Source organism: Schistocerca piceifrons, chromosome 4, assembly GCF_021461385.2.
Source record: "Schistocerca piceifrons isolate TAMUIC-IGC-003096 chromosome 4, iqSchPice1.1, whole genome shotgun sequence".
NCBI classification, from domain to species: Eukaryota; Metazoa; Arthropoda; class Insecta; order Orthoptera; family Acrididae; genus Schistocerca; species Schistocerca piceifrons.
Genome location: NC_060141.1, coordinates 519,240,022 through 519,261,976, shown reverse-complemented (window position 1 = coordinate 519,261,976; position 21,955 = coordinate 519,240,022). Strand labels below are relative to the sequence as shown.

General features: G+C 39.8%; 1 protein-coding gene across 4 annotated transcripts in view; it reads right to left on the bottom strand.

Annotated features, from left to right (window-relative positions):
* LOC124794680 (uncharacterized protein ZK1073.1) overlaps positions 1-21,955 on the bottom strand; it is a 611,492-nt gene that overhangs the window by 32,919 nt on the left and 556,618 nt on the right. For all 4 annotated transcript variants that reach the window (XM_047258222.1, XM_047258223.1, XM_047258224.1 and 1 more), the window contains exons 2-3: positions 13,334-13,384; positions 3,208-3,271 (exon numbers count right to left, since the gene is read on the bottom strand). In XM_047258222.1, coding sequence (XP_047114178.1) covers positions 3,208-3,271; positions 13,334-13,384 — 115 coding nt within the window. The remainder of the gene's footprint in view (positions 1-3,207; positions 3,272-13,333; positions 13,385-21,955) is intronic.

Sequence of the window (21,955 nt, the reverse complement as noted above, 5' to 3'; positions counted from 1 at the left end):
TACGCTGTGAAGCTTTCTATGTGGGAATGACCAGCAACAAACTGTCCATTCGCATGAATGGACACAGGCAGACAGTGTTTGTTGGTAACGAGGATCACCCTGTGGCTAAACATGCCTTGGTGCATGGCCAGCACATCTTGGCACAGTGTTACACCGTCCAGGTTATCTGGATACTTCCCACTAACACCAACCTGTCAGAACTCTGGAGATGGGAATTTGCCCTTCAGTATATCCTCTCTTCTCATTATCTGCCAGGCCTCAACCTCCGCTAATTTCAAGTTGCCGCCACTCATACCTCACCTGTCTTTCAACAACATCTTTGCCTCTGTACTTCCGCCTCAACTGACATCTCTGCCCAAACTCTTTGCCTTCACAAATGGCTGCTTGTGTCTGTGTATGTGCGGATGGATATGTGTGTGTGTGCGAGTGTATACCTGTCCTTTTTTCCCCCTAAGGCAAGTCTTTCCGCTCCCGGGATTGGAATGACTCCTTACCCTCTCCCTTAAAACCCACATCCTTTTGTCTTTCCATCTCCTTCCCTCTGTCCTGACGAAGCAACCATTGGTTGCGAAAGCTAGAATTTTGTGTGTATGTATGTGTTTGTTTGTGTTTCTATCGACCTGCCAGCACTTTTGTATGGTAAGTCACATCATCTTTGTTTTCAAATATGTATATATATATGAATATAATAGGGAAACATTCCACGCGGGAAAAATATATTTAAAAACAAAGATGATGTGACTTACCATATGAAAGCGCTGGCAGGTCGATAGAAACACAAACAAACACATACATACACACAAAATTCTAGCTTTCGCAACCAATGGTTGCTTCATCAGGAAAGAGGGAAGGAGAGGGAAAGACGAAAGGATGTGGGTTTTAAGGGAGCGGGTAAGGAGTCATTCCAATCCCGGGAGTGGAAAGACTTACCTTAGGGGGAAAAAAGGACAGGTATACACTCGCACACACACACACATATCCATCTGCACATACACAGACACAAGCAGACATTTATCATTTACACATTCTTCCTTTCTAGCTCTCTCCCATTTTTCCATAAACCTCTCTTCCAACTGTGAAGCCTTACTTACTTCCTTGAGTATCTCCAAATTCAATCTTTCTTTTGCTTTACCCCTCCACACTTTTTCCAACTTCATTTGTATTTCTCCCACTGTGAGGTTGTAGTCTGAGCATATGTCTGCTCTTGAGTAAGCTTTGGTATCCTTCAGACAGTTCCTAAACCATTCTTGTATCAGAACGTTGTCCAGCCAACATCTATCTCTATTCACAACTAAGGTCCATATATAACATCTCCTTTCGTGATTTTCCAATAATTTGTTACCCACTACTAGTGAGTTTTTTCTTTGCAGAAGCTAATTAGCCATTCCCCTCTCTTATTTCGTATTCCTGATCCAAATTTTCCCACTGTATCTCTCTCTCTCTCTCTCTCTTCTCTCTCTCTCTCTCTCTCTCTCTCTCTCTTTCTCTCTCTCTCTCTCTCTTTTTTTTTTTTTTTTTTTTTTTTTTTTTTTTTTTTTTTTTTTTTTTTTTTTTTTTTTTTTTTTTTTTGCTGTAAGTTCTTGAATCTTCTCATAATATTCTTACATTCCACAGCAGAATTTTAATTTGCCACAAATGCCGATCATGGTGTAGAATCAGCTAAAGAGACAAAAAAACCTCAAGAAATGATGGATTTGGGACATTAAGAAGCAATCCACATTGTTAATTTAATTAATTATTACTCTACAGTTACAATGTAAATATTTATCTGCCCTTACAACTGAGCTACATAATTCTTTGCATTTCACAGATGAAGGCTTATAATTCAGAAAATATGAATTTATTTGTTAAATTGATGTCTGTTCTAACACTCATCAAGAGTATTTTCCTTGGTGTTGCAATCTGTAGATTTATTTCTACAATGTATGGATGAAGTCAACCCAAACTTATATCTTGTGATTGGCAAAAAAATCAATGTTTCTCATTGAAAATTAAGTGTTTCTTCTCTTTTTTCTCCTTCTTCCTGCATGCATCAATTCAAGAGAAAAGTTCCCAATTACTCTAGTATTATATTCAGTGACCTGTATTAGCAGAGACAGTCAGACATGGAGAACAACTAGTACTCTAATAGTGGCTGAGTAATGCTAATGTGTAGCAGTAGCAAGCAGATGGCATGGGCAGCACATGTGATGGGGAAAATTCAGCAAGGAAAATGTGGAAAACAAAAACAAAAATTCCATTCTTTTGGTGTCTGCAACTGTTATCTACATTAAATACTTTCTGTGAAAAGTGCCACATGGTGGTTCATAGCTGTGCCATCTGTCTGTCATCGCAGTGCAACAACAATATTCAGTCTCTACAGGACTAGGCCTACTGGTTATTCTTCATGTTTTACTGCCCCTGGTAATACACTTCCTTACACAAAAAATCACATTAGACTAATCTGTGAACCCTATCAAACACACACACAAAATTGCACTTCAAAGACCAATTTGTTATTAATGAGAAGAAACCTATGTTTTCCACTGAGGATGGGTGTCGCAGGAAATGAAGAGCATTATTGCCTTGGGCTGACTCTACCTATACATTGCAAAAATGAATTTTCAAGAATCTAGAGAAAATGCACCTTATAATTTTGTATGGTGTGTGTGTGTGTGTGTGTGTGTGTGTATGTGTGTATGTGTGTGTGTGTGTGTGTGTGTGTGTGTGTGTGTGTGTGTGTGAACAATGCTAAGTATAAATCACTGTATACACAAAAAAAGATATCTTCAGACAATTATGCAAATGGCCGGTATATTGTCATGTTTACACAGAGATAGTGTACTGTTATTGTAACCTGGCTCGTTCCATGTAGTAGCAAGAAATCACAATTATGATCAATGAAACGTACTAAACTAAACTTGCTTTCAGCTTTGTCTCTCCTTGTGCTCAATACAGGTGAGTCCCTCTCGTCCTGAATGTTAGTGACTGGCCCTTCTTTTTTAATCTTTTCCAGTCTGTCCCTCTGTGCTCCCCAAAAGAAAGTACTATTAGTTCCTAAAGCTGAGAGAATGTAACATATTTTTATATGTGCCTGTCAGCAGTATTGATATTTCACCACCTGGAAGTAAGTATTGGCCAGCAATTCTGTCTCATTATTTGTTGTCTAAAAAGCAATGCAATGTCCCAAACATCTCTTGTGGTGGATTTAAATGGCATTGTACTTACGGTTGCATCCTAAGTCGTGTACAGTAAGAAATACTGCTTTCTTTGCCTGCTGGTTGAGATCACCCTAGAAAGAGAAACAGAACACATACAATACATGAATTATCCAATGATTTAAAAAAATACAATTAAAAGGATATATAATTTTTTTTTATAAAAGGCCAGATAATTTGCAATATTATTCTCCAAGACCTTTTGGAAAAATGAGTTCTTGAACTTGAAATAGAAATACACAGTATCCACTTTTTATTAACACAAGGTATTTGCAGGTTGCTACACTATGATTTATGATCCTCCTAGGTGTATGTAACCTCATGTCAACAGACAAAAACAAACGAAAAACATGATTAAAAATAAATTTATGTCCATTTATGGGCAAAAGATTACCATAAGCCCTGCAAGGCAAATGCTGGGATTCTCTCTTCAACTTGGTAAAGCTGATTTTGACTGAGCAAGGTGGTGCAGTGGTTAGCACACTGGCCTCACATTTGGGAGGACAACGGTCAAACCCATGTCCTCCATGATTTCCCTAAATCACTTCAAGCAACTGCCAGGATGCTTCCTTTGAAAGGGCACAGCCGACTTCTTTCCCCATCCTTCCCTAATCCAATGACACCTCCATGAAATGTGGTATGATTTATATGGATTTTAATAAATAATAACACACATCTGAGTGAAAATACAGCATTGTACTGGAAAAACCGTAGTGCTCATCTCATGTTCAATTACTGTAAGAGGTGGTCATTGAAAAGTCAATTGTTTTATACTGTAAATACCACATGGGATTAAATAAATTAATACTTTATTAGGAGCACATAAAATAACACTTGCTGGTCCTTATACGTATCCAAATGAAATTTTACTTCCCATACAGATGCTGCAGCCCAGTAGCTGTACGTATTTTGTGTGTAACTAGCTTTTCACCCACGAATTCACACATTTATGCATACGTCACATATATTGCACACATATATGTCAGATTCTTTGTGGTTTTACATCATACAACTCCACAGAGGATGTTAAATGTATCTATGGCAGTCAGCTGTATGGCATGATCTTCGATCCAGAAACACATTGACAAAATTCTTGCTTCTCTGCAGGACTCATTGTTGCAACCTGGCTGTCACACAAATATGAGACATTATACTTCTAAAGTATTTCAACTCGACTGAATTCAGGAAAGAAATACCAACTGTTTGTTGTAGAACAGTTTTACATATCACCTCCCTCACCCCCATACCTATCCCCATCCCTATGGTACACCCACATTACTTTTATACAAAAAAATTGTTATGTGTATACCAAATTTGGTTGAAATTTGCTCCAGGTGTACCTGAGTTATACTTTTAAGATATCCCTTTTTACATCCACACTCACCCATGCGGATGCTGAAAAAAGGGGGGGGGGGAGCTGTCCTAATGTCATAGCAATTTTTTCTGGGTTGGGAGGGGTGAAATAACACAAGGACGGTTGTCAATGAGTGTAGCAACCTAAAAAACTATGGATTCAATACCAAAATTGGTCGTTAGCAAATATTTTTACACGTAATGGCTTCTCATCACCACACCCACCCCTAGGGGTGGTAGAAAGGGGTATGTTACCCATACGGAATTTTTATACAAATAAGTCATGTATGTACAAAACTTGGTTAAAACAGCTCCAGACATTCCTGAGTTATACTTCAATGTCACCTTCGGCCCAACCCCTGTGGAAAGTAGGTGTCTCTTACTCACACAGTGCTTCTTTCCAGATAGTAAATGATTTGTGCACCACATTTGGTTGAAATTTGGAGAAACATACATACATTTTTATTTTATATATTAAATATGTTGTTATTTTTTGTAACTTTTCTAACATCAAACAATGGAAAATCCAAAATGGAATGTAACAATATTATGAGAAGTAAAGTTGCTACTTACCATCGGAGATGCTGAGTCGCAGATAGGCACAACAAAAAGACTCTCACAATTATCGCTTTCGGCCGTTAAGACCTTCGTCAACAATAGACACACATACACACACACACACACACACACACACACACACACACACACACACACACACACACACACACTCACACAAATGCAACTCACATATATGACTGCAGTCTAAGGTAACTGAAACAACACTGCGAGCAGCAGCACCAGTGCATGATGGGAGTGGCGACTGGGTGGGGGTAAGGAGGAGGCTGGAGTGGGGAGGGGGAGGCATAGTATGACCGGGGTGGTGGACAGCTGCCTAACATCACTCTTAGGCAGTGTGGGTCAGACACGTAACAGTATTTCAATCCAAAAGTTTACGCCTCCAGACTTTGGATGCAGTGTACTGACATATCAGATCTTTTTCGTCTTTCATGTTTTATTTTTAAGAATACACAGTTAGTTTATTTTAATAAGCCTCATGTCCCCTTTAACTTCGGACATAGATTACAGCATGACATGAATTCCACACACTACCCAAAGCGCGCACATTTACTACGAGCATATTTCGATTCATGTGAGTTCCATACCCTCCTGCAGCGGGCACAGAAGGGAAACAGCGGAAAAATGCCCCTATTAGAGCACAAAAAATACGAATGTGTTCCACTTTCTTTAAAAGAATCTGACTGAAAAATAGGGTACCAGCTGCCTCATTCTACATTCCTCAGCACCACTGAAAATTTTCCCAAAAGTTTTGGTATGCAAATATATTCGTGCTTTTTATGCTAAGAATGAAGGAGGTACTGGCTGTGGTAAATAGACAGAAAAGTAATAAATACTAGAAGATAGTAGACAGTGGTTGTGGTACAGAAATAGCAGAGGAGACAATGGCAGTGTGATAAAAAGAGAGGGATATAGTGGCGATGGAACACAGTTGATGGTGACAGAATAGTGCTAGGGAAAGAGTGAAGGAGACTGTGCCAGGGGGAGAGGAATAAATAGAAGGAGAAAGTGGAGGTGGGGGAGAACGAGGGATAATGGGAAGACGGAGAAAAGCGACAGCGGCAGCGGAAGGAATGAATAAGATAGTAGCAGTAAGAGAGCAATAGGGAGACAGTGAGAGTAAGAGGAGACTGTAGTAATAGGCCAGAACGAAGGAGACTGTGGCTGTGACATAGAGACAATGACAGAGAGACACAATGAGATAATGATAGAGAGTTGAGCAGAATATGTGAATGAGAAAGGGCAGCTGGGAGTGGATGGGTATGAGCGACTTAAGCGATGGATTAGCGATTGTAAGTTACGGTTAGAGTAGCTTGTTGGAATATGACATGAGCTGTATGTTAAAAAAAAAAAAAGCGCGAGTATTTTCGCATGCCAAAAATCTTTGGAAAAAATTTTAAAGTTGCTGAGGAAGGTAGAATGAGGCAGCTGGTACCCCACTTTCCAGTTAGTCTTTTAAATAAATAGAAAATATTCGCATTTTTTGTGCTCTGACATGAGCCCTTTACCTCTAGACACTGACATGCTGTACTCAGATTTTTATTATCATCCACACGATCACACACAAAAATTTTCTCTACAATGCAAAATGTGTCTGAATCTGTCTTGATTTTTTTTCCGTGTATTTGTCCCTCTCACTAGCTGATTGAATGTCAAATCGCTTTTGTAACGACTGTGGCTGGAGCGCTTGGCCTACCTAAGTTATACTTTTCGGAGGTTTCCCATGACCGTTTAGGCAAATTCTGTGCTTGTCTCAAATCACCACCGCAATAAATACAATATACATACAGTTGCAATAAGATCACACATAGAGCAAAATTTACACAATGCACAAAATATGGCAGTTCCTTGCATAAGGCCGGTATTACACTATCATATTTCTTTGTCCAATATCTTTGTCAAAGATATTTGATGGTGTAATAGGGACTTTGTCTAATGTCGTCCAATATTTGATCAAATCTAGGGCCTCACTATAGATTTGATCAAAGAAATCGCCTGTCTTCTGTTCACTGCAATGTGACATGTTACCACATGGAGCGCTAGCATTGCTGCATTCTGTCGTCTGTAGTGTTTTTATAAACATTGCCGGTAAATACAATTGGTGTGTGCCGACAACTACAAAATTAATAGAGATATATGAAGCTGACGAGGCGCTTTACAACGTGAGGCACCCTGAATACAAAAATAGATTAAGAAGATTGGAGACCTGACCTGACCTAACCTAACATAACCCTCTTCTGGAGCAAGTAATCGGAGTGTTACAGTGAGCCTGTCTTCTGAAGATGTAGCAGTTCTTAAGTGAATATGGTGCTTTGTGATGTGAGGATACATCTCACAGAGCACATACAGAAATGTATGCTCATCCATTCTTAAGTAATTGATGTACAACCTGATGTCTTCCACTGTAAGCCCACCTAACAAGTTTTGTTGAATGCTTTTATCGTGTCGTCGTAAAACCCACGGCTTCATCCAGATTAGATTAGTTTTTCGTTCCATATATCCGTGCTGAGGAGATTCTCGTGGATGTGGAACATGTCAAATTTTTTAAGCTGAAATAACAATACTAATAGTATGAAAAAATACATCATTTGTTTCTATTAAAAATTTCGTCAATGGAGTAGAACGAGTTGGCCACTAGTAAGTCTTTCAGGTTTCTTTTAAACTGATCTTTATTTGTAACTAAAATTTTTATGTTTGCTGGCAAATTATTTAAGATGAGTGTTCCTGAGTAGTGGACCCCTTTTTGAACTAAAGTAAGTGCTTTGAAGTCATTGTGCAGATCATTTTTGTTCCTGGTATTGTATGTATGAACTGAGTTGTTTGTTGGAAAAAGAGGTATATTATTTAGGGCAAATTTCATTAAGGAGTAAATATACTGAGAGGCAGTAGTTAGTATACCCAGTTCTTTGAAGATGTTTCTGCAGGACGTTCGTGAATTTACTCCACAAATAATATGTATTACATGCTTTTGGACTGCGAAAACTTTTGTTTGACTTTAAGATTTACCCCAAAATATTATACCATATGACATTATGGAATGAAAGTAGGCAAAGTATGCAAGCTTTTTCATTTTTATGTTGCCTATGTCTGCTAACACTCGAATTGCAAATACAGATTTGTTAAGGCGTTTATGCATTTCTGTGGTGTGCTCCTCCCAACTGCATTTGTTATCAAGTTGTAATTCCAGGAATTTAAGACTGTCAAACTTGTATGTATGGTTCCTTTTCTTCCCCCACTTCTTTTCCGCATGTGCACACGATGCAATTGCGGTACGTGCAATTGCTGCGGTTAATAACAAGTTGTTGACAGCCATCTTGAATTTTGACGAAAAATTTGATGACAGTGAATACCCCTTGTAGCGCTACGTCAAAGATCTTTGTCAAATATATTTGACGGAATATTTGATCACATCTTTGACCAAATCTTTGTCCAATATCTTTGTCAAAGATATTTGATAGTGTAATAGGGGCTTTGTCAAATGTCGTCCAATATTTGTTCAAATCTAGGGCCTCGCTGTATATTTGATCAAAGAAACCGCTTGTCTTCTGTTCACTGCAATGTGACATGTTACTACATGGAGCGCTAGCATCACTGCAGCGTTCTGTCGTCTGTAGTGTTTTTATAACCATTGCCGGTAAATACAATTGGTGTGTGCCGACAACTACAAAATTAATAGAGATGTCTGAAGCTGATGAGGCGCTTTACAACGTGAGGCACCCTTAATACAAAAATAGATTAAGAAGATTGGAGACCTAACCTGACCTAACATAACATAACCCTCTCCTGTAGCAAGGAATCGGAGTGTTATAGTGAGCCTGTCTTCTGAAGATGTAGCAGTTCTTAAGTGAATATTGTGCTTTGTGATATGAGGATACACTTCATTGAGCACATGCAGAAATGTATGCTCATCCATTCTTAAGTAATTTATGTACGACTTGACGTCTTCCACTGTAAGCTCACGTAACAAGTTTTGTTGAATGCTTTTATCGTGTCGTCATAAAACCCACGGCTTCACCCAGATTAGATTAGTTTTTCGTTCCATAGGTCCGTGCTGAGGAGATCCTCGTGGATGTGGAACATGTCGATTTTTTTTAAGCTGAAATAACAATACTAATAGTATGAATAAATACAATACATCATTTGTTTCTATTAAAAATTTCGCCAATGGAATAGAAGGAGTTGGCCACTAGTAAGTCTTTCAGGCTCCTTTTAAACTGATCTTTATTTCTAACTAAATTTTTTTATATTTCCTGGCAAATTATTGAAGATGAGTGTTCCTGAGTAGTGGACCCCTTTTTGAACTAAAGTAAGTGCTTTTAAGTCCTTGCGCAGATCATTTTTGTTCCTGGTATTGTATGTATGAACTGAGTTGTTTGTTGGAAAAAAGAGATATATTATTTACGACAAATTTCATTAAGAAGTAAATATATTGAGAGGCAGTAGTTAGTATACCCAGTTCTTTGAAGAGGTTTCTGCAGGAGGTCCGTGAATTTACTCCACAAATAATACGTATTACATGCTTTTGGACCTTTAAAACTTTTGTTTGACTTCAAGATTTACCCCAAAATATTATCCCATATGACATTATGGAATGAAAGTATGCAAGCTTTTTCATTTTTATGTTGCCTATTTCTGCTAAAACTCGAATTGCAAATACAGATTTGTTAAGGCGTTTCTGCAGTTCTGTGGTGTGCTCCTCCCAACTGAATTTATTATCAAGTTGTAATCCCAGGGCTTTTAAGACTGTCAACTTCGTATGTATGGTTCCATTTTTCCCCCCACTTCTTTTCCGCATGTGCACACAATGCAATTGAAGTACGTAGAACTGCTGCGGTTAATAACAAGTTGTTGTCAGCCATCTTGAACTTTGACGAAAAATTTGATGACAGTGTAATACCCCTTGTAGCGCTACGTCAAAGATCTTTGTCAAATATATTGGACGGAATATTGGATCACGTCTTTGATCAAATCTTTGACAAAGAAATTTGATAGTGTAATACCGGCCTAAGTTGCAGTCACGGTTCCACCTTACCAGTAGATTCGGCCGTCGCCAACATTGGCCTATATTTTCAAATCAGTACGCCACAAGGTGCATTGTCACAATGCAGCCAATCTCATCACCCGAACGTACAAACTACGGACGACAAATGGTGAAATTCAAATCAGTTTGTTTTCTTTGGTCAAATCAACTGACGCTCTTACACAGTGAGAAACTGATAAGATTAGTCCAAAAAGGTAGTTTGTGGCACCCCTGGGATGAAACATTTCATAATCGGGATATAATTTGCAATCAATGACTGAAATTGCATCTTTATTGGAAACCACAAGTAGGCGAAATTTTAGGTGTAAATTCTGACCTCAGAAACAATTTGCCCAAGTGAGAAGGGTGGTGTATCTTATGCTTAAAGTCACTGTAGCGAATCCTTTTTGGGTTGTGGTAGGTTGGCACTACCTGTTCACAAACTATTTTTACTGCTTACTCCCGTTTTCATGCCAATAGGGTGATAATTCTGTTAAATGAAGTGGTTTGCAAAAATGTGTTGTACGGTGTGCTTCACGTGTTCAGAGTTTATTAAGCTAAGCTTTATGCTTGTCTTTCATATGCATGCTTAATTACAGTCATTGAAGGTTATAACTGACTTACGTCTGCACAATTTTAAATAAATACAGCGAAGTAGAGTGTTTGTAAATATCTCGAGTATGCAACAGAAAGTTTCTCCTGTCATCTAAAATATTCGTAAAACTTGTCTCGTTCTTCCAGTAGTTGAAAGCAGAGTGTATAGTACTCGCAACATTCTTTTCGAAATTGACACGCCGTAGCTCATTCACATGCATTCGGCGTCTTTTTAAAGCAAAAGCCGCACTACAGCTCTCGCCTCCAAGCGCAGAGGTATCGTGGTATCCATTCGACCTTAGGAGATTATAATCTAACCAGCTTCATACAAAGAAAAGATTATAACCCAAGCTCCTAAGCTAACCTGATTCACTCCGCCAAAAATTGTCGAAATAAACTGAACGCACTGTTACTAGACTTGGCCACTGTTTCTATGTTTCGATACAGTGTATCGATATGTGGAACTGTTTCAGTGTTTCGGAACGGCTGTGGTTCACTGTTTCGAAACAGTGGTGTTTCATTCCGCCCCTGTCTCGGATAACCGGACCAGATTCGATCTCGAGCCAGACACAGAAACTGTATCGTTGTTTCAAAATAAGGCTGTTTCATTCCGCTCTGTGTCGGACGAGATTCGGACTCGGCACAGGTACTGAAACAAAACATAACACTTTATGAAACACTTTCAAGAGTGTCGAAATCTTTTTGACAAGCAATAGCATGAAGCTTAAGATATCCGAAAATAAAGCTTCGTTTCTAGCTGACTGTCCTGTTACAACATCTGCTTTATAAACACTAACCAAACAATAAAACAACGCATACTATTCACATTCAAAATAATAAATATGTGAAAAATCATTCAGTTAAATTACACTTTTTTATAACATATGCTTCTCTGTTCATGTACAGTAATCACATTAAGAAACGGAGGTAAGCCTACAACATTTTGAATAAAAAAAGGTGTAGAGTGACAGTTATTAGACATATACATAAATTTGATGTAGGTATAATTGCTAGCAATCTGTTTGACGTATCACTTATACTGTAATGGTGAACGGGAAGGGCTGGGAAGCATGGTGAATTTATAGTAACGGTTCGTAACACCTTGAAAGACAAAATTTTTTCTGTTATATTTTGTTATTTATTCGAACTATTTGGCGTTATTTGTGAGTCTATAGTCACTGTGCCTATTATCCACAATGATTCCCTTTGTGTGAATGGAAATTAGCAGGATGGGCATATTACCCATACTAACAGAATATGGGAATCCCAGTAGCATATCCGTTGTTTCTGCAGTTTGCTCCCACCTCCAGTTCCGCTCGTGGTGGTTCTTCTGACTTCAGCTATGGCTGTCCTCAGCCAATTGAAAAGTATGAAAGTCACACGACACGAAAGTAGCGCATTTGCTGCAGGAAATACGAAACTGCCAAGACGCCTAAGTGATAGTTTCATGCTTTCTGCGATATGAATAGCGCTCTCGCACCTCATTTGTGTTCATATGTACATACTTATAGAGTAGACATTCAAGATGATAAAATGTGTGGGTTTATTAGATTACTAAACACAAACTGTTTCATTGTTTCGAAACAGCGTATCGAAACATTACATTGTACTGTTTCATTTGTTTCGAAACAGTTAGGTGTTTCAGTTTGCCCATCTCTAAGTGTTACCAATACGTCGGCCGATGTTATTGAACGATTTCTCGAAATCGTCTGACGACCATTGTCGGTGTCAATCTAAGGCTGCGTTCACAGTGGCACCAGTAATGGTCGTGGGACTTCGTCGCCAAAGGTCGCCCAATAACGTCGTGCGACATATTGGTAACAGCGCGTCCGATTTCCGTCAATTTTTGGCGGTATCAGGGAGGTTAGGTTAGGTTAAAATTTCTTCTATATATGAAGTAGGTTAGATTCTAACCTTATAGGTTGGGATGGAAACCACGACGCCTCTGTGTTTGGAGATCGAAGTTGTGCAGACAAATGTTAATTAACTTTCCATAACTGTAATTCGGCATATGTGTGAAAGACAAGCATAAAGATTAGAATACGATATTCTGAACATCTACAACACTGGAAAGAAGAAACACATACACCACATTTTGCAGACCCCGTCATGCAATAAAATCACCGCCGTACGGGCATGAAACCGCCAGGGAGCAGTAATAACAATAATCGGTGGACAACTAATGCCCACCTACCACAGCTTAAAAAAGATCCACTACAGTGACTTGATGCATAAGATACGCCACACTTCCCACTTGAACAGGTTATTTTTTGTGGTTATAATTTACGGCTTAAATTCCAGATAATGATTTTGCCTACTTGTGGTTACCAATAAAACTGCCATTTCGGTCCATATATTCCGAACTATATGCCGATCATGATTTTTTTAACGTTAGGATGCCAAAAACTCCATCTTTGATTAAACTTATCAGTTTCTCATGGTCCACATTCGATATCGTGTCGGGCAATTTGACCGAAGACAGCAAATTTATTTGCATTTCACCGATTGCCATCCCAAGTCTATACGTTCAGGCGATGAGATCGACTAAATCAATGGTAAGAAGAAGAAGATGAAGAAGTGATATACTGCTTACCTGAACATACACATGAAGATCTCCCGATCTTTCTGTCGTCACAATGTATTTCTGGAAGAAAGAGAAAAAACACATTTAATTAATGCTGAAGGGACGTACAATAAAAACTGCATTAACTACTAGTGAACATGGCAATGATTTTCAGTTGCTAAGTATGTATGAACATTACATATACATATTAAATTTCTTGCTCCTTCCCTCTCTCTGCCCATTTTTTCATCCATCCTCTCTGTACATCTCCCCCTCACCCCATCTCTCTGGGCATAACCTCCTCCCCATCTCACTCTCCGTCACCTCGACCCCCTTCTCTGTGTCCACTTCCGTCTGAATGTTCAGTAGCTCTGTACATACCCCCCCTCCCCCCTTCTATCTGTGCATAACCTCCTGCCCATTCTCTCTGTCCAGCTGCTCCTCTCCCCCCTCTCTATGTCCATTTCCATCTGAATGTTCATTAGAGTATCATATAAAAATTGCAAGTGAATCGGTCAAGAACTTTTCGAGATTTGTGGTAACAACGGTTCTCCCTTCATTTATTACACGTATATTTACCTATATATTACATGTATTACAAAAATATATACCGTACTTTCCTATGTCCGTCCGAATGTTAGTTAAAGTATCATGTAAATTTTTTAAGTAAATAGGTCCAGACTTTTCGAGATTTGTGATAACTACGTTTCCCTTTATGTATTACATATGTGCGTATGTTACATACCGGTATATTACAAAATATATAGTCTATGTTCGTCCGAACGCTCATTAAGGTGTCGTGTAAAAATTTGAAATAAATCGGTCAAGAACCTTTCGAGATTTTCGCAACAACCTTATTCCTTTATACATTACATACGTAGTTATATATTACATATATAATTGTCAACCCGTTTTTTTTCTGATGAAAGCATGTAACAGCAGAACTGCCAACCAGTTCAATTTTTTAATTTTCTTTTTCATACCAAAAATACCATCACCATCAACAGCTTAAAAATAGTAATTTCCGACTTTTCCGGTGGATTTTCCAAAAATTTTCTTTTATGCAAACCTTGTCCTGACAGTTTCGAACACAACAAAGACAAAAATCAACCAAATCGGTGGAGCCGTTCTTCACTCATGATAATTCATACATGCGGCAATTGATGTTAATTTCCGACTTTCGCGTTGGCTTTTCCAAAAATTTTCTTTCACACAAACCTTGTCCTAGATATCGCTACAGTAGAAGGTAAAATTTGCTCTCGGAAACTGTTTAGTATGAATACCTACCCGATATTTATTTTTATAGTTATGGACACCTCCGTCACTTTTTATTGGAACGAGTACCGGTACAGTATTCAAGGTTGAAAAACAAACAAACCGTGTGTTTACGTGAAAACGTCTGTTTCGCTCGTCGATCGAACTTCCTTGTTGACAAAATACCGTCAGATTTAAATCTAATAACTATGAGACTAATAATGCGTTTGTTTGAACCTCAACGCATAGTCACATCTATACGTGTTCGACGCGCAGTATTTGTTTTCCATGCGACGTCCTTGTTCGAGCGTCGGCGCATGCGCGTGGTTGCTACAGATTAGCTTTGGGTAACGTTATAAATTAGTGCAGCGTGGAAACGCGTTTAGCTAGGACATCAATACTGGTATCGAATGACGAGCTTGCGGACCAGTACTAGGACCCAAAGTCGAGACAATTAAAATATTCGCTACCCATATTTTCTCGACTTCGAAGTTAACTGCCAGACCACTAGCGGCGCTACTGTCGTTCTTTATCGTAACATGCACTTATAATTTAGGGTTCTGTAGTGGCGTATGGTACGCATCGCTATACGTTGTTGTAAAGCATTATTGGTTCTCGGTCTCCTTTTATGCTAAATCTGAGGTTCTCTCTCTCTCTCTCTCTCTCTCTCTCTCTCTCTTCCTCCCCGGACCACTCGTTGGTATCTGTTTATCTGTAGTGTCATCTCCACCCATCCCGTTCCTCATTGCGTTCTTACGGCTCCCATTCGGTTATTAGCAGTTGACGACTCCCGACTGGTTGATCTATCTCATCGCTTTTCTCTCTCGTTGTTCCTGACATTCGGTGGCTCAAATTGTGGCTCGTCAGTGCACTGCCTTTTTAGAGACTGTGTCGAACCAGTACGCCACATTTCCCACTGACAAGTGGAGGTCAGGTACGAACACAAGTTTCAGGGATGCCGTCCTATGGATTCAACTGGGAGGTAGATCCAGTAAGGTTCTGGATCGGACGTCAGATGCCTCTAACCACTGACTTGAGTAATTCGAGAGCTTTGCGATATCAGGACAGAAATCCTAATCAAATGTACAGACCTACAGTCAACATTTCGTGATAGGCCTGTTTTCGGACACCAAAATGCAGTAGCTCAACAAATCGACCCGTTGAACGCCTTCCTCGAGGAGTAAAGGCTCAACCAAATTCAATGAGTTGCGGTATCTACTGACATGAACCCAACTCACCATACGCGAGACAAGTTGAAAGTTACTTTACGTTCGATAAGGATACAAGCTGAAGTAATGAATTAAAATTTATGCCTAGGCTGAGACACGAACGTAGGTCTCCTGCTGACTAGGCAGATGTGCTAACCATTACACCTGGCACAAATTTTAATTCATTACTTCAGCTTCTATCCTTGTAAAAGAAAAAGGCGAAACTCATGTCTCGCGAAAAATGGCAATTCCACTAGATTATTCTTGTTGATACAGGAACCTTTCCTACTCAGCAGATGAGCTAAGGAGCGACAGGTTCGAGCATCACCATCTCGACCACGTAACGGACAGTAACAAGTGCTCAATGATACCGAAAAGCAAATTTTTATTTCATAGATTTGCTCTGCCTTGTGCAGATTGCATTTATTTTTGCTATCGTTTTGTTTTCCTTTCGCAGTAAAGTCATTTTGTTAGTTTCATGAGGCTTATTCTTTCACTAACTGCTACCCTAGAATCTAAGTCTGCACATGTTAGTAAAACACCCAGATAATACAAAACTTGTTTTGGGCAACTCAGACACAGTGTCTTTGTATTTTCGTTAAATTACTACAGATGAGCGGAGGAATCCTACCCAGCGACCTACTATGTCCCACACCCATGTGCGCGTTACGAGCTGACCGTGTGAAGCTGCAAATGCATCTTGCTTGATGTTTCTGCGTTCAGTGCCGCAATACGCTTGAATTCCTCAAATCCAATGAGCAACACGAATGGTCACAGCTTTGTTTCAGCTGTGCAGAATATCATGGAATCATGGAAATCACGAAGAAACTAAACTGGCAGACACTTGAAGATGGATACAACTATCCAGAAGAAGCCTACTTACAAAGTTTCAACAACCAGTATTAAATAATGAATCTAAGAATATACGAGGATTGTATTGACACGCATTTTTTTTCTGAAAGCAGGTTGGTTTTATTCAAGGTTCCAATACACTATATTGTATCCCATTCTTTTGGCTACAAAATCTTATTTGTGAACATAATTTCCGTTCAATGCGACGATCGTATGCCATCCCACTGCTAGGGCCTGTAAACCCGCAGGGTACCACTCAACTGCTCGACGTCGGAGCCAACGTCTTGCTGCATTAATAACTTCCCAATCATCCACGTACTGCTTCCCGTGGAGTGCATCCTTCCTTGGGCTGAACAGATGTAAGTATGGAGATGCCTGGTGTGGGCTGCAGGATGGATGAGCAAGAACAGTCCAATGAAGCTTTGAGAGATCCTCTCGGGCGAGCAGACATGTGCGAGACTTCGCGTTTGGATTTTTGTGCCGACGAACTCGCTGAAGTCGTTTCTTCAGTTCCTGAGGGCAGCACAATACAATTCGGAGCTGATCGTTGCACAACAAGGGAGAACAACAAACAGAATAATCCCTTCAGCCGGCCGGAGTGGCCGTGCGGTTCTAGGCGCTACAGTCTGGAACCGAGCGACCGCTACGGTCGCAGGTTCGAATCCTGCCTCGGGCATGGATGTGTGTGAGGTCCTTAGGTTAGTTAGGTTTAATTAGTTCTAAGTTCTAGGCGACTGATGACCTCAGAAGTTAAGTCGCATAGTGATCAGAGCCATTTGAACCATTTTTAATCCCTTCAGAATCCCAGAAGACCGTCGGTCGGCATGACTTCGTTGGCTGCCGCTTTGAATTTTCGAGGCCAGTCACACTGCTGTGTTTTTATTTATATTGAATAATTACAGTATAGAAGGACGGAGTGATTAATGGATATGTTAATGATTTATTCTCCACACGCAAGCCGTTGTGTTCAAGTACGTCTGTGTTAGATTACCCCACTCAAAGAATCAAATTATTGCACGCCAACTGAGTTTAGTATGTGACTAACCATTTATCTGTGCATAAATTATGTTAAATCAGACCCGATTTGACCTTGAACCGCACGAAATTCAACATCAAAGTGCTGTTAAAGCATATGAACTGTAACTTTGGTTGGGCCATATCATTTGGAATAGCCTACTTTAGACAATCACATTTCATCAGGATCCGACGGAAGCGCAACCGACGGTGACACATTTGCACAGATAAGTAGAGCGAAGTTATTAGTAGATGGTTTAAAACCGCAGTGGCCATCTTGCTTACATCCGCCGTTCTTTGAATGGAGCTGGAGACACAAAGCATATGCCTGTCTGAGCTGAAATTCAGCTACACGCTTTTCGGAGACAGAAATTTTTGTGCCGTCCATTGCAATGCTTCTATGTATTTCGTATCAGTTCAATGGACACTTAGAGATTTTGTGCAGCGTCCACGTCTGTGTTTTATTTCCGCTGGCTGCCCAGTAGAAGTTGCATTTTTGTATATGAAGCTACTTTCGACTTTGAATTGGTTGCACTGATGTGAATTTCAACTCAGTATTCTAAATATTTTATTTTTACGTAGTTTGTATGCTAACCATTATTTTGAGGGCATGAGATACTTTCAATTCACTTAATCAAGTATTAGTTATGACCAGCCTACAAATTACTGTGTGTATCCATGAACAATGAACTTTATTTGTTAAACTTAACCACTTGATAAGTCAGAAAAGAACAACAGCAATAATAATAATAATTCGTCCAACAGCGAAGATGGCATAAAATTTTTTTTTAAGACAACTGGTTTCAACAGACTTCGCTGTCACCTTCAGGCCTTAAAATACTTTTGTTGTAAAATGTGTTCATTTTTCGTTGAACCTCATGCACAAGATGTCAAATGGATAAAAAACAGCACGCTATAAAAAGTTTGTCATCACTAAAATATTTAAAAACATAAAGCACCTTGTGTAAAAGGCCATGTTCATATACATATTGCTCACAGATGCTTCTTACATTATGCAGACACGGAACACAACAGCACATCTGTTTACATATTCTGGGCATATTATAAACACTGTTCTAGGGCATGTACTAAAACTCTGAAACACTGTACTGATATTGGCAAGTTACTAGTCGAAATTTAGATTTGATTTAATAAAGCCTGAAAGGAAAGGATGACTGATTGCTGTGCTCCATCATTTTCACCGTCATATCATAGTCGTTGAGTGCATTCCACATTCCTAATGGAAGGTAACTTGATGAAAAATAAATTCATTGTATTACACGAATAAAATGGTTGAAGAGTGTAAATCAGTACACGGTCATCTGCCGAACTGAAGTCTTCTGCTAAACTGTTAACGGCTTTGGATGGAACACGCTTGACTGAGGCAGAAGGTTTCCGTGTATTATACAGGGTGTTACAAAAAGGTACGGCCAGACTTTCAGGAAACATTCCTCACACACAAAGAAAGAAAATATGTTATGTGGACATGTGTCCGGAAACGCTTACTTTCCATGTTAGAGCTCATTTTATTACTTCTCTTCAAATCACATTAATAATGGAATGGAAATACACAGCAGCAGAACGTACTAGCGTGACGTCAAACACTTTGTTTCAGGAAATGTTCAAAATGTCCTCCGTTAGCGAGGATACATGCATCCACCCTCCGTCGCATGGAATCCCTGATGCGCTGATACAGCCCTGGAGAATGGCGTATTGTATCACAGCCGTCCACAATACGAGCACGAAGAGTCTCTACATTTGGTACCTGGGTTGCGTAGACAAGAGCTTTCAAATGCCCCCATAAATTGAAGTCAAGAGGGTTGAGGTCAGGAGAGCGTGGAGGCCATGGAATTGGTCGGCCTCTACCAATCCATCGGTCACCGAATCTGTTGTTGAGAAGCGTACGAACACTTCGACTGAAATGTGCAGGAGCTCCATCGTCATGAACCACATGTTGTGTCGTACTTGTAAAGGCACATGTTCTAGCAGCACAGGTAGAGTATCCCGTATGAAATCATGATAACGTGCTTCATTGAGCGTAGGTGGAAGAACATGGGGCCCAATCAAGACATCACCAACAATGCCTGCCCAAACGTTCACAGAAAATCTGTGTTGATGACGTGATTGCACAATTGCATGCGGATTCTCGTCAGTCCACATATGTTGATTGTGAAAATTTACAATTTTATCACGTTGGAATGAAGCCTCATCCGTAAAGAGAACATTTGCACTGAAATGAGGATTTACACACTGTTGGATGAACCATACGCAGAAGTGTACCCGTGGAGGCCAATCAACTGCTGATAGTGCCTGCACACGTTGTACATGGTACGGAAACAACTGGTTCTCCCGTAGCACTCTCCATACAGTGACGTGGTCAACGTTACCTTGTACAGCAGCAACTTCTCTGACGCTGACATTAGGGTTATCGTCAACTGCACGAAGAATTGCCTCGTCCATTGCAGCTGTCCTCGTCGTTCTAGGTCTTCCCCAGTCGCGATTCATAGGCTGGAATGTTCCGTGCTCCCTAAGACGCCGATCAATTGCTTCCAACGTCTTCCTGTCGGGACACCTTCGTTCTGGAAATCTGTCTCGATACAAACGTACAGCGCCACGGCTATTGCCCCGTGCTAATCCATACATCAAATGGGAATCTGCCAATTCCGCATTTGTAAACATTGCACTGACTGCAAAACCACGTTCGTGATGAACACTAACCTGTTGATGCTATGTACTGATGTGCTTGATGCTAGTACTGTAGAGAAATGAGTCGCATGTCAACACAAGCACCGAAGTCAACATTACCTTCCTTCAATTGGGCCAACTGGAGGTGAATCGAGGAAGTACAGTACATACTGACGAAACTAAAATCAGCTCTAACATGGAAATTAAGCGTTTCCGGACACATGTCCACATAACATCTTTTCTTTATTTGTGTGTGAGGAATGTTTCCTGAAAGTTTGGCCGTACCTTTTTGTAACACCCTGTATGTGATTACTTGTGAAGAATTCATAAAAGGTTTTTTTTATGTATGACGACTGAAAGAAGTGTTTGAAGCTTAAAAAACATGAGAAAAAAAGGCTGGAGGGCTACTAACGAACCTCAGCGCAGAATTGATTTTACGTAACCTTACATGATGCATGAAATAATTTCGCATCAATTAAAGCAATTTCGTCCAGTGAATAGTCGAAGTTATACATTCCTACGCATTTATTTTTACGGAGACAGGCAAGGCCCACACACAGTAGTAAAATTGGTATGCCAAAATTTAATACTAACCATGACACGTCGCCTGCAACATAATATGATCTATAAAAACTTTAGCCGGCCGCGGTGGTCTCGCGGTTAAGGCGCTCAGTCCGAAACCGCGCGACTGCTACGGTCGCAGGTTCGAATCCTGCCTCGGGCATGGATGTGTGTGATGTCCTTAGGTTAGTTAGGTTTAAGTAGTTCTAAGTTCTAGGGGACTGATGACCACAGATGTTAAGTCCCATAGTGCTCAGAGCCATTTGAACCATTTATAAAAACTTTAAGAGCAGCGAAGTTAGAGAAGAGACTCGCTGCTACAAAAAGCTCAATACAAGGAAAATAACATGTTTAACGATAAGACGCTTTCTCCTGCCATTAGATGAATTCTGCAAAAGCCAAAGACGGACCTGTGATGATTGACGAGGTGACAGATATATCTATGATGAGATGTTACCAAAAAATATCTCTGAATACTGACCACTCCGAACCAACGTACTGAAAACGACGACGAAAGTTCCCACTTCCACTGCAGTCTCACGCTTGTTGCTACTCAATTACGGCAGAATATGACAGTAAACTAGAAAGTAACACTGTATCTCCTAACAGAAAAAAGTTTTACTTTATAAGCGCACGTTGGCGCATATTCTTGTTGAATTGTGAATATTAGGCCTCAAGCGTAACTCTCCAGTGCAGATAACTGTGATAAAAGTGTGTACTGCGAAGAGAGTAGAGTTACTGACTATGAGAGAAATGAGAAGAACTTATTATAAGTAGAAATGAAGTGATTCCCATATGGTAACAACTCAGAGGTCAGACAGGACCTCCAGTGAGAGTTTTGATTACCGAATCATTTCGTCTGTCGATATAATCCATTCATGGCGAAGTAGTAATAAGTATGATAACTAAGCGTTCTCTGTTTTAAAATTTTCCTATAGTATAAATTAATCCAAAGCACCGAATCCATCTGATCAGTTTGAAATAATCTATGCCAGTAAAAAAGATGGCTCTGAGCACTATGGGACTTAACTTCTGTGGCCATCAGTCCCCTAGAACTTAGAACTACTTAAACCTAACT